General features: G+C 44.8%; 1 protein-coding gene across 1 annotated transcript in view; it reads right to left on the reverse strand.

Moving 5' to 3' along the window:
• Nucleotides 1–675: 675 nt before the first annotated feature.
• Nucleotides 676–13684, reverse strand: part of LOC117874256 (protocadherin Fat 4-like) — an 84797-nt gene continuing 71788 nt past the window's right edge. The window contains exons 38-44 of the mRNA XM_034764181.1: nucleotides 12404–12601; nucleotides 11436–11530; nucleotides 8810–8965; nucleotides 3008–3199; nucleotides 2163–2279; nucleotides 1510–1720; nucleotides 676–1245 (exon numbers count right to left, since the gene is read on the reverse strand). Coding sequence (XP_034620072.1) covers nucleotides 1033–1245; nucleotides 1510–1720; nucleotides 2163–2279; nucleotides 3008–3199; nucleotides 8810–8965; nucleotides 11436–11530; nucleotides 12404–12601 — 1182 coding nt within the window. The 3' untranslated portion in view covers nucleotides 676–1032. The remainder of the gene's footprint in view (nucleotides 1246–1509; nucleotides 1721–2162; nucleotides 2280–3007; nucleotides 3200–8809; nucleotides 8966–11435; nucleotides 11531–12403; nucleotides 12602–13684) is intronic.

Below are 13684 nucleotides of genomic sequence, written 5' to 3' on the forward strand. Positions count from 1 at the left end.
TTGACTTCTGTTCTCCCTACAGCTACATTTGAGATCAAATCAAGTTACTACAGTACTGCTTTGAGTTGTAGCAAGTCCTGCTCAGATTCTGGCACCCTGCAGGAAATGGTGACGGGCTCTGGCCAGTGCCCACACTGCCCTTCCTAAACCCCTGCCCCTCCAATGCCACAGAGCATAGGTGTTAGAACTAGCAGAGCAGGGGGTGCTGCAGCACCCCCTGACTTTTAGAGGTTTCCATTATATACAGGGTTTACAGTTTGGTTCAATGGCTCTCAGCACCTCCACTATACAAATTGTTCTAGTACCCCTGCCACAGAGAGACATCTTCAGAGTCCAGGGGAGAGCTGCATGGAAGGGTGGAAACTGCTCCTCTGCAAGCAGAGTGGTCCCCTAGTAGAGGGGCACACAGGAGGGGATACACTAGGCCAATGGTCTTGTCTGTTCTGTGGACATAAAAATTCCCTTTGCACTTTTCATAAGAGTAGAGGGTTTAGCGCTGTGCCCTTGGCTACAATTTCACCTCACTCTATTAATGCTAGCTGTTTCCTTTCCTAACTTAGATGGGGCTCCATTTTAAGGTGTAATCCTTAGGGATGAACGGTGCTTATACATATAATATCTGATCCAATGATTTTGAGAATTTATGATAAGGGCAGTGTTTATTTGTTGTACATCTGTAACAGCAAAAGGATATAAAACGATTTGATAGTAGGGGACAATGTTTTTTCTTAAATTATGAAAAGTCATCACAGAGGATATTTTCTTATGTCTGAAATAGCACAAAAAACTAATCACATTTTAAAATATCTTTGCTCTGAGGAAAACAAGTTTGAAGTATAATCATACACACTTTTTTGTTGAGCACTTCCTTGATTTTCAGAAGCTACAAAGTCTCCTTAATGTTGTACTTACTTACTTCCCAGTCAATCTCTTACAGCATATACATATAGGAATCAAAATCTGGACAATGTTCCTGTTTTTATTAGAACAGCAAAATACTTTAAATGACTCTAAGAGCAAGGGTTATGATTCTCATAAGGCGGAGATATGAGGTCCTTCGTCCTCCCTCTCTGTCAATGCTACTAAAGTGTCAAGATCAGGGTCATTTTCTTCATTCTCTGGCTCCAAAATAATTGCCACTTCTGAAAACCTTACTCCTTTCAGTTCTTTCCCATTATTACGCATTGTTGGATCAGGTGTTAAGGAAAAAGCTGGTCCATCATTGGTTTCTGTCGGAAAGCAAGTCTGCAAGAAATTATAATGAATAATACAAATGAGACAAAATGTCACGAAGGTACAGAATTAGACAAATTCTAAACAGGCAAAATCTCAAATACTTTTTTCTGTGTTCCACACTTGAAATATGGAGAGAGTGCATATTTTTGTAATGGTGAAGGTTGCTGGACCAGCAGTAAATGAGATGCCTTTCGGTACATACTGTAGATATAAATGACTCCTAGTCCTTTACTGGACCCAGTCTTCATTCTTTCATTTTTCAATTCAAATTACCTGATTGGTAACAGCTTCTGTAGTGAGCTGAGGAGCTACATTATTAGGCTTAGTGGTCTCTTTGGGTGCTACATTTTCTTCATGTTCATTTTTAACATCTAATAGTAGAATGTCACGGTCATCACATTTTTGTTTCTCTACTAATATTTCCTTCTCATCATTGTTTTTATTGATATTTTCCACATCTTTAACTTCCATCACTTGGGCATCACTGAAAAAGAGTAAGATAATGTATGAGGCCCTAATCCTGCAAGTACTCGTGCATGAAAACCTGGCTCTGTTGAAATCAATGGCAAAACTTGCATTGACATTGTATTTCACCCAAGTTGCAAACTTAATCTACCGTATGTGAGTAGTCTCATTGGAAGCATGTACATGCCTGTCTCCTATAGGGCTGAATAGAGGTCAATATGGCTTGTCAAAGAGTACATGAAGTTTTGCCCACGGTACATACGATTTGCTTTAAAAGATATCAACTTCCGTGATACCTTAAGAAGTTTTATATTTTAATTCAGCAACAGTTCATTGGAAATCAACCAGTACAGCTAATCATAGATGAAAGAAAACCTCATATGATCTGAACAATTAAGCAATCACACATTTCACTATGCTGATTTGTACAAGCTATGGCATGTCTTCAGAATTATACTTACTTGTCATCTTGTTTCCTTAAATTTTGTGGACTTGCATCACTGTCAGTTGCATAAGGATTTCCTATATTTCTGTTAATTTCATTGTGTTCATTGACTAAGAATTGTAGCTTAGCATTTCTGAAAACGACAAATACACAACAAGCAAATGGTTCTCTATTTTTGTGAATTGGCCTTGCAGTAGTTCTAAACATTTACAATACAAATAATAATTTAAGTGAGCACATATTTTGAGCCACAGAGGTAACTTTATCCACTTAAATAGAATTATCCCAGGGATTAATTTGGCTCATTATTTCCTGTTTCACTGAAATAAATATTAAGTTCAGTTACATGCTGTTGATTATGATTAAACTGACACTGTCAACTTGAAATCTAGTCAGTTTCAAACGGGTATGACCCTGCTGTCTTTGAAGTCAATGGCAGAATTTCCAATGTTTTCAGTGGTGCAGGATCAGGGGATAGTGAGTGAAGAGTATTATAATGTACTACATCTGTGTCCCCCTCACGTTATCTCTGACCTTGCAACCACATTTTCCTATTAAAAAAAAAAAAAGTCTGTCCACTGATGCCTTGTCACAAAACAAAAGAGGAAACAGGCTATAGAGGTTGTCTGTACACAAAGTGCTGTCAAAGGTAAATAGTAACAAAGTGAAAAAATAGAGAAAAATAGTTCTTGGCTCTAATCTTTCATTTACAGCAAATTTTAGGTGATACGTCTCACATTAATAATTTTCCAGACAGAACTGTGATTTTTCAAGTTGACACTATGCCTTTAAAATTGAATTCTTAGTAAGGATTGTAATCTAAATCTACCTTGTTAATCTAAATAAAATATTTATTCATACCTTTTTCTAGTAACAAATATGTATGTCACAAAGGCTATAAGAATGCAGCCCAGCAGAATACTTAGAATTATGGTTGCTATAAGTTCAGAGGGCATTGAGTCAACAGGTATCTCTTCTACTGCAACAGAAACAGAAGTTCCAAATATTTTCTCCAGTTCAGTTTGAATGGCCATCTCTTGTTCCTTAAATTTTCTAAAAACAGACAAGTAAAAACCTTTGCATCAGTTTATTTAACAAAAGGCCTTCACTTTGGTTTATAAAGCAGTGAAGAAAAGACTAAAACTAGAGAAGATTGGTGCTGTCCCATGGTATACTGGAACACAACATGCTTCCCTACACGGGATTCACATCTATCATCAGTATTGTACTCTGAGGCCTGGTCTACACTACGAGTTTAGGTCGAATTTAGCAGCGTTAAATCGAATTAAGCCTGGACACGTCCACACGACGAAGCCCTTTTTTTCAACTTAAAGGGCACTTTAAACCAGTTTCTTTACTCCACCTCCGACGAGGGGATTAGTGCTAAAATCAGCCTTTGTGGGTCCGATTTGGGGTAGTGTGGACGGAATTCGGCGTTATTGGCCTCCGGGAGCTATCCCACAGTACTTCATTGTGACCGCTCTGGACAGCACTCTCAACTCAGATGCACTGACCAGGTAGACAGGAAAAGCCCCGCAAACTTTTGAATTTCATTTCCTGTTTGCCCAGCGTGGAGAGCATAGGTGACCACGCAGAGCTCATCAGCACAGGTAACCATGATGGAGTCCCAGGATCGCAAAAGAGCTCCAGCATGGACAGAACAAGAGGTACGGGATCTACTCGCCATATGGGGAGACGAATCAGTGCTAGCTGAACTCCGTAGCAGTAAACGAAATGGCAAAATATTAGAAAAAGTCTCAAAGGCCATGAAGGATAGAGGCCATAACAGGGATGCACATAACGTGTATGGGGATGGAGCGGAAATCCTCCAGGAACATCTCCAGAAAGCTCTCCTTCATGTACTCCCAAAGACTTTGCAAAAGGTTTCTGGGGAGGGCTGCCTTATCCCGTCCGCCATGGCAGCGTATAGTTCCGGTGTTTGCTGGCATGCAGACAACATCCATTCCTTATCTCTCTTCGTTATCCTCGGGAGAGTGATATCATTCACGGTCACCTGGTTGAAATGGGGTGATTTTATTAAGGGGACATTCAGAGGTGCCCGTTTCTGCTCGGCTGAACAGAAATGTTCCCCACTGTTAGCCACGCGGTGGCGGGGAGGGGTGAAGTGATCATCCCAGAGAATTGTGTGTGCCGGGAGGTAGTTGGGTTTGTGCTGCATGTTAACCTGGAAACCGCAGCCCCTCCTTTTACATTGCAAACCCATTTTAAATGGCCAACCCAACGGGTGCTTGGTATGGGAAATGAGGGCGCTACTGTTTGAAACCATTCCTACATGTTAAGAAGGTTAAAAAAGCCAAAAGACTGTGGCTTACCATGGCTGCCTGCAAGCCGAAATCTGTTGCCTGGCACTGAGTGAGTGATCTCTCACACCAAACCGGCAGGCCCTCAATATAAGAGGCAAAATGCGACCTTGTAACGAAAGCACATGTGCTGTGTAATGTGAACAGCAAAATTTAACGTGAAAGAGTGTACCCATTGTTCTCTAAAATGTGTTTTTTTTGACCACCTCTCCCTTCTCCTCCACCAGCTGCAAATGTTTCTCCTTCACAGAGGCTAGTGAAGATTAGGAGAAAACGGCGGACTCGGGATGATATGTTCTCGGAGCTCCAGATGTCCTCCCACGTTGACAGAGCACAGCAGAATGCGTGGAGGCAGTCAATGTCAGAGTGCAAAAAAGCACAATATGAACGAGAGGAGAGGTGGCGGGCTGAATCGCGGGCTGAAGAGAGTAAGTGGCGGGCTGAAGAGAATAGGTGGCGTCATCTTGCTGACAGAAGGCAAGAGTTGATGTTCCGGCTGCTGGAGCATCAAACTGATATGCTCCAGCATATGGTTGAGCTGCAGGAAAGGCAGCAGGAGCAGAGACCACCGCTACGGCCCCTGTGTAACCAACAGCCCTCCTCCCCAAGTTCCATAGCTTCCTCACCCAGAAGCCCAAGAACGCGGTGAGGGGGGCCTCCGGCCACCCAGTCACTCCACCCCAGATGATCGCCCAAGCATCAGAAGGCTGGCCTTCAATAAATGATAAAGTTTTAAACTGCAGTGTGTCCTTTTCCTTCCCTCCTCCCCCACCCTTCCCGGGCTACCTTGGCAGTTATCCCCCTAGTTGTGTGATGAATTAATAAAGAATGCATGAATGTGAAGTAACAATGACTTTATTGCCTCTGCAAGCGGTGCTCGAAGGGGGGAGAAGAGGGTGGTTAGTTTACAGAGAAGTAGAGTGAACCGGGGGTAGAGTTCATCAAGGAGAAACAAACAGAAGTTTCACACCGTAGCCTGGCCAGTCACAAAACTCGTTTTCAAAGCTTCTCTGATGTGCACCGTGCCCCTGCTGTACTCTTCTAACCGCCCTCGTGTCTGGCTGCGCGTAATCAGCAGCCAGGCAATTTGCCTCAACCTCCCACCCCGCCATAAATGTCTCCCCCTTACTCTCACAGATATTGTGGCGCACACAGCAAGCAGCAATAACAATTGGAATATTGGCTTCGCTGAGGTCTATCCGAGTCAGTAAACTGCGCCAGCACGCTTTTAAACGTCCAAATGCACATTCCACCACCATTCGGCACTTGCTCAGCCTATAGTTGAACAAGTCCTGACTACTGTCCAGGCTGCCTGTGTACGGCTTCATTAGCCATGGCATTAAGGGGTAGGCTGGGTCCCCAAGGATAACGATAGGCATTTCAACATCCCCAAAGGTTATTTTCTGGTCCGGGAAGAAAGTCCCTTCCTCCAGCTTTTGAAACAGACCAGAGTTCCTGAAGACGCGAGCATCATGTACCTTTCCTGGCCATCCCACGTTGATGTTAGTGAAACGTCCCTTGTGATCCACCAGGGCTTGCAACAGCATTGAAAAGTACCCCTTGTGGTTTATGTACTCGGTGGCTTGGTACTCCAGTGACAAGATAGGGATATGGGTTCCGTCTATCGCCCTACCACAGTTTGAGAGTCCCATTGCAGCAAAGCTATCCACTATGACCTGCACATTTCCCAGAGTCACTACCCTTGATATCAGCAGGTCTTTGATTGTGTTGGCTACTTGGATCACAGCAGCCCCCACAGTAGATTTGCCCACTCCAAATTGATTCCCGACTGACCGGTAGCTGTCTGGCGTTGCAAGCTTCCAAGAGCTATCGCCACTCGCTTCTCAACTGTGAGGGCTACTCTCATCCTGGTATTCTGGCGCTTCAGGGCAGGGGAAAGCAAGTCACAAAGTTCCATGAAAGTGCCCTTACGCATGCGAAAGTTTCGTCGCCACTGGGAATCGTCCCACACCTGCAACACGATGCGGTCCCACCAGTCTGTGCTTGTTTCCCGGGCCCAGAATCAGCGTTCCACGGCATGAACCTGCCCCGGTAACACCATGATTTGCACATTGCTGGGGCCTCTACTTTGTGAGAGGTCTATGTCCATGTCAATTTCCTCATCACTCTCGTCGCCGCGCTGCAATCGCTGCAATCGCCTTCTCGCCTGGTTTTGCTTTGGCATGTTCTGGCTCTGCATATACTCCAGGACAATGCGTGTGGTGTTCATAGTGCTCATAATTGCCGCAGTGATCTGAGCGGGCTCCATGATCCCAGTGCTATGGCATCTGGGCTGAAAAAAGGCGCAAAACTATTGTCTGACGGAGGGAGGGAGGGGCGAGTGACGACATGGCTTACAGGTACAGGGAATTAAAAACAAACAAAGGTGCTTGTGCATCAGGGAGAAACATAAACAACTGTCACACAGAATGGCCCCCCCAAAGATGGAACTCAAAACCCTGGGTTTAGCAGGCCATTGATTTTATGGAGGGAGGGGGAAGCAAATGAATACAGAACAAATCTGGTCCATCTACTTTTTACATCTTAAGCTGGCAGCAGACAGTGCAGCATGACTGATAGCCATCGGCATCTTCTAGGTGCTTGGCAGAAGATGCTGTATTACGACTGCTAGCCATCATCGTCAAGATGCTTCAATTGGACTGCCGGCAGGACTGACTCTCCAGGAGACAAAACATGTCTGCCCAGGTGCCTCTGATCGAACTCACTGAGGAATATGACAATGACGGATATCAATCATAATACACCATCTACTGCCAAAAAGCAAGGAGCTTCTACTGTATAGCAATGCAGCCCCACATCTGCCGGCACCCAGATAGCCGATGACGGCTACCAGTCATACTGCACCGTCTACTGCCAAAAGGCAATTAGCTGCTGCTGTGTAGCAATGCAGTACCACGTCTGCCGGCACCCAGATGACATATGGTGATGGTGAGCTGAGCTGAGCAGGCTCCATGCTTGCCGTGGTATGTTGTCTGCACAGGTAACCCAGATAAAAAGGCGCAAATCGATTGTCTGCCGTTGCTCTGACAGAGGGGGAGGGGCCTGACGACATGTACCCAGAACCCCCCCGCAACACTGTTTTTGCATCATCAGGCATTGGGATCTCAACCCAGAATTCCAATGGGCAGCGGAGACTGCGGGAACTGTGGGATAGCTACCCACAGTGCAACACTCCGGAAGTCGACGCTAGCCTCGGTACTGTGGACGCAGTCTGCCGACTTAATGCACTTCGAGCATTTTATGTGGGGACACACACAATCGACTGTATAAAACCGATTTCTATAAAACCGGCTTCTATAAATTCGACTTAATTTCGTAGTGTAGACATACCCTGAGAATCTGTGCCAGCAGTTTCTCCAACTAATTCAAGCAGCTGGTGTTGACATGCTCTAAGTTTAGAATGGGGAGCTTAAAGGATGATCTTGCAATGAGATGAGACCAGATGGATCTCTATGTGCATGTAGAGTTTCAGTGAAGCCAACAGAACTCTGCACAGGCACAAGGGTCCATCTGGGTGGAGTTCATTGTAGAATTGGGGCCTGAATAGGTATTGTGGGGGCCCCACCACCATTTATGACTCTAGAAACACCTAAGAAGTGAATCATAGGCATTATATTATGTTATGTCTGAACTGCTGATGGGTAAAACTCAAAAGATCCAGAGGTTCAATTTGATTTAAGCAGCTAAAACAGCTGTAGGACAGATTCAAAGATGGTGTAAACAGGCAAAGTCCATTGAGCTCAGTGGAGTTCACCTGCTTATGCCAGGGCTGAATTCAGTCCCATACCTCAGTGGTAAAGTCCTACAGAACAGAACAGAGATTTATTACTCATCTGTATAATTTTTAACCAACTTGTTAAATGCTATTGTAGGGATCTAATTCTCATTTAAATTCAGAGTTGTTTAGAATAGTTCCTATAACCCTCTGTTTAATTTCTGTAGAATGCTCTTGATTTCAACCCTCCCTTTTGAATTCTGTAGGATGTTTCCATAAGAGTTGCTTTATCTGAACCATATCAGAACTTCCTGAACCCCCTGGAATCTATAAAACCGGGTTGGAAATCTCACCAGGATAGTGTCTGTATGGTATTTTAACACTTTCAAGTCCCAGCAGGAACCACTTACAGGAAAATAGCTTTTTGAGAATTAACTTTTTGAAACTCAGAAGTGGTTCAGTTTGAGTTTTGAGGGACATCTCAGAGCAGTTCTTACTTGATCTGAACCAGTTCATTCATCCCTAATCAAGATGTAAATATTTTAAAGGAAACAAAATCCAGCTTTGTAACTCACAATGATACACTCTGTACTATACCATACAGACCTTTTTACATGCTCCGCAGGTATTGCTTGGGCTGCCTGATCAACAGCGACAATCTTTACATAGGTTACATCCATGCTTTCTCTTACTCTTCTGTCAACAGTATTAGATAACACATCAATGATGTAAACAGTCCATTCGAGTTTTCCTTCTAGAACCCTGCCACCAGATTGAGATAAACAATTTTAATTGGCTGGGGAACAACAAATTATTTTTATCTAGAAATGACAAAGTAATCAATGTTATACAACGATAACATTTAATATAATATTATGCAATTATTTACCATTTTCATCTAAGGATCTCAAAACACAATAATGGCTCATGTTTATCATCATCCCTGTTTTATAGATAGGAACACTGATGCACATAGGTTAAGTGACTTGCCCAAGGATACACAGTAGGTCAGTATCAGAGGGTATGTCTACTCTGAAAAAAAAACTCTTGTAGCAGCTGAGTCAAACTGACTCAAGTTTGCCGGGCTTGCACTACAGGGCTACAAATAGCTGTGTAGATGTTGCCACTTGGGCTGGAGCCTGAGCTCTGAGACCCATTCCTCTTTCCAGGTTTCAGAGCCTCGGCTCCAGCCTGAGTGGGAGTGTGTATATTGCTATTTTTAGCCCCATAGAGCAATCTCAAGTCAGACTCACTGCTATGTTTTTTTCCCTCTTCAGTGTAGATGTACAAAGAGTCAGTTAGAGAACCCAGTGATCCCAACTCAGAGTCCTTTGCTCTGAACACTAGCCTAAGCTACTTCCCATTATTGTTTCATATGAAACCTGGAAACTCTTAGAGATGTTAGCATAAATGAGCTACAAAAGAAAACTTTAAAATGTAAATTGAAATAAATTCTCTTGCTTGCAGTTCACAACCAATACAACTTAGCACAAGGAATATTGTGTCATGCTTTACCAAATGAATATTGATTTGTTTCCTGAAAGCATTGTTATAAATATTGCAGATTCATATCTATCAGATGTGGACTATTATTATTACCACTTAAAGGTGAAATGCAAGGGGGAAAACCTATTTGCCGTGGGCCCTTTATTGTTCTGATTTCATTGGAACATAGACAATTTCATACCGGATCAGACCAGTGGTAACCCATAATCCAGTACCCTGTCTGTGACAGTGGTCAGCACCACCTGCTTTGGAGGAACAGGGATGGCAGAACTAGGGAACCCAGGAGGGTTAATGACCCTGCAGTGGAAATATTGCAGGGGTTGACATATGTTTCTCCCTCCCCCCCACCCCGCAATCTTTGCCGCACATATAACATCACAGAGGCAAGAGCAGGACCCAGCTATGTTTATGACCCCACACATTCACAGGAGGGGGAAAGAAGAGGGGAAGTGTAGTCTGTAACCTATCATTTAAATCAGCTTCTGTACCAGATGACTGGAGGATAGCTAATGTGATGCCAATTTTTAAAAAGGGCTCCAGAGGTGATCCCTGCAATTACAGGCCCGTAAGCCTGACTTCAGTACCAGGCAAACTGGCTGAAACTATAATAAAGAACAATATTGTCAGACATATAGATGAGCATAATTTGTTGAGGAAGAATCAACATGGTTTTAGTAAAAGGGAAATCATGCCTCACCAATCTACTAGAATTCTTTGGGGGGTCAACAAGCATGTGGACCAAGTGATCCAGTGCAGCCCGAGACTGGCTCTACTGGCCAATTATGTTTTGAATCCACGAAGGCTAGATGTAATTACATTATAACTGTGCTATATTTCAGAGATGATGGGCCATCTACATGTTAACTAATTCCCTGGTGCTCTGTGGACAGTTGACCCCCCCACACTAAGACAGATTTTGCTGCTGCTGCCCTTCAAGAGATTTTCTTTTTGTGGGGAAGCTTTAGTTTGTGGTTTTGTTTCTTGGAAGCCAAGCCAAAGAATGAGGAGTTGAATCAGTGCATGCCATGGCCACGCCCACTTTCCTGGCCAAGGCTGCCCACCATTGGGATGACTGACCTTTTATGACACCCTATCTACCTCTGCAACCTTATCCAGCTCAAGCACATTTCCCATCATCAGGGCCATGCACCCGCTAGAGCAGGACAGGGCTAGTTTGCAGGATTATTTTTATTTCTTCAGGGAAAAGGAAGGTCAGTATGTGAGTACAAATTTCAGAATATTAGCTGCACCCATGATATGACTTCAACCCACAGAACTGAACAAACCTCACATCATTTAAGTGATGACACTACCTCAGACATAAGGCAACCCAGCAAAGTCAGAGCTATCAGACTACTTTGTCACCATCTTGGCTACTTGCTTTTCTGTTTATAAAAAGTGGAAATGGCTGACTTGATCATTTTCCCCTAATCCCCCTCCTCACCCTGAGAGACTTCTTTCTAGTCCATTGAAACCCAGTAGAATCTGTGGTCTTCCTCTCCAGCGCGCTAAACTCTTGGAGCCAAATCCTCAATACATGTAAATCGGCACAGCTAAGTTGAAATAATTGGAGCCACTCTGATTTACACCAATTGAGGAATTGGTTTCTCAATGACTGATAGCTGTATTGGCCCCCCTAAGCTGCCAGATCCAGATCCTAAGGGGATCCTGCCTTAATCTGTCCCTGGGTGTTATATCAGAATAAACTATATAGTTCCATAAATACCTTTTTAATTCAGGAATGTTTCTTTCAACAATATTGATCTTCTGACTAAGGACAAGTACCACAATGTTATCATTGGAACTGGGATCAATGGTTACCTATAAAATAATAAATGAATCACGGTAAGTCTATATTTCATGTTTCCTACCCACATTTATAACTTTTTTTATTCTCAAGACTGGCTTGCAGAAAACGCTTTCTGAGGGTTGGGATAAAAATGAGAAGATATCAAGTACACATAGGACTTTTCCTCTCCATTACTTCAGTGGAACTGAGAAGTTAAGATGATTTTACAGGAAACTCCAAAAAGGTTTAAGAACCTACTAAATTATATCTGAAGAAACATGGAACTATGCTATGCCTATGGATAATATATAGAAGAAAAAACGGGCAGATACAAGATAAAACTAAAATCTCTTCCATCTGGTATTCCCTATTCATGCATGCAAATTTATAGACAGACTTCCAAAATTTGGTCCAAGCAAATATTTTTTTGCACATAACTTATTTGTGCAACCAGGCAGGCATATGCAAAATCAGATATCTGTATCTGCATATGGCCAGTTCAATGTGAACTCAGCAGCTAGATAGCCCTGCATCACATGTTGTAATTTTAAATGTAAAGTTGTCATTGCAGTGCTTGAGATCTGCATTGTAGGCCAATTAATCCCTGGTGCAACTCTACTGAGTCACACCAGGGATTATTTCGTTCCAGATGTCTAAGGAGCTCTATGGACATACATAGATCAATTTTCATACCAACACACAGACATAAACCATATCCTGTGCATTGTTTCTTTTAAATAGAAGTTACAACATAGTAACCCACATGCAGCTCTCAACATATACCCTACTCTATATAGTACATACTACAGTTTCATTGTTTAATAGTAATAATGGGATAGTTGTACACAGAGTTTTGAAATGGAAGGAAAAGAGGAATAAACCATATATATTTGCTAATCTCTTACATCGACTGTTGCTTGTGTCGTGAGTCCTTTCCCTCCTTGGTCTGCAGCTTCGACTTGCAAAGGAAATGATCCAATCTTTCCTGTCACTGACACTGTATAAATCTGCCCTGTATTTTCATCAATGTCAAATTCATTGGTTTGATGATTCACCAACCTGTACAGCAGAAACCCGTTATCTCCTGAATCTGGGTCTGTGGCCTGGATTCAGAAAAGAAAAAGCAACAATAATGTAGCGGAGCAGTACTCAGCCTCTGGCTTTTGGACTGTAAACTGCTCTTGAGAGTCTGTGGGTTTCTCCCCAATTGGTATTTATAAAATCCTGGGATCCTGGGACTGGTCCGTATAATTTTTAAATGCATAGACCTGTACCTCCCTTCCATTAACACAAGTGAAAAGGGGGCAGAAACCATCAGAATTAGGTTGATGGAAGGGGGAAATAATGGCTCTATGAAATGCATCCTAGTGAGCCCGCTGAAGATTCTACAGCTACTAGAGTCAAGGGGGCAGCACTTGGGTTGAAAGGAGCAGGGATGGTGGAGCAGCTGCATTCTGCAACACAGGGCCGGCTCAAACTTTTTTGCCGACCCAGGCAAAAAAGAAGAGTGCCACCCTGCCGTAACACCCCCCCCCCAACGCTGCGCCACCGACCCCCCCCCAGCGCCATGCCGCCGACCCCCCACCCTCAGCGCCTCGCTGGGCCACCCAAACCCCCGTCCTCCCCCCAAGCACCGCGCCAGCCAAACCCCCAGTGCGCCGCACCGGGCCGGGCCGGTCCGCCCAACCCCCCAGAGCGCTGCGCCGGCCAAACCTCCACCCCGGGCCGGGCCGGGCCAGGCCGCCCAAACCCCCGGAGCGCTGCGCCGGCCAAACCCCCCCAGCGCCGGGCCGGGCCACCCAAACCCCCGCCCCGAGCACCGGGTCGTCCAAACCCCTGAGCACCTCGCCCGACCGCCGAACCCCTGCCTCACCCCTCAGCGCCTTGCCGGGCCACCCTCCCCCAGAGCGCCGCGCCGGCCAAACCCCCACCCGAGCACCGAGCCGAGCCGTCCAAATGCCCAGAGTGCCGCTCCGCACCGGCCAAACCCCCACCCCCCAGCGCCGCGCCGGGCCGCCCAAACCCCCGGAGCGCCGCACCGGCCAACCTCCCCCCCCAGTGCCAGGCCGGGCCATGCTGGCCAAACCCCCAGAGCGCCGTGCCGGCCAACCCCCCCCAGTGCCGGGCCGGGCCGCCCAAACCCCTGCCATCTCCCAGCGCCGCGCCGTGCGGTGCCACGCCACTGA

The sequence above is a fragment of the Trachemys scripta genome, chromosome 3, assembly GCF_013100865.1.
Source record: "Trachemys scripta elegans isolate TJP31775 chromosome 3, CAS_Tse_1.0, whole genome shotgun sequence".
NCBI lineage: Eukaryota > Metazoa > Chordata > Testudines > Emydidae > Trachemys > Trachemys scripta.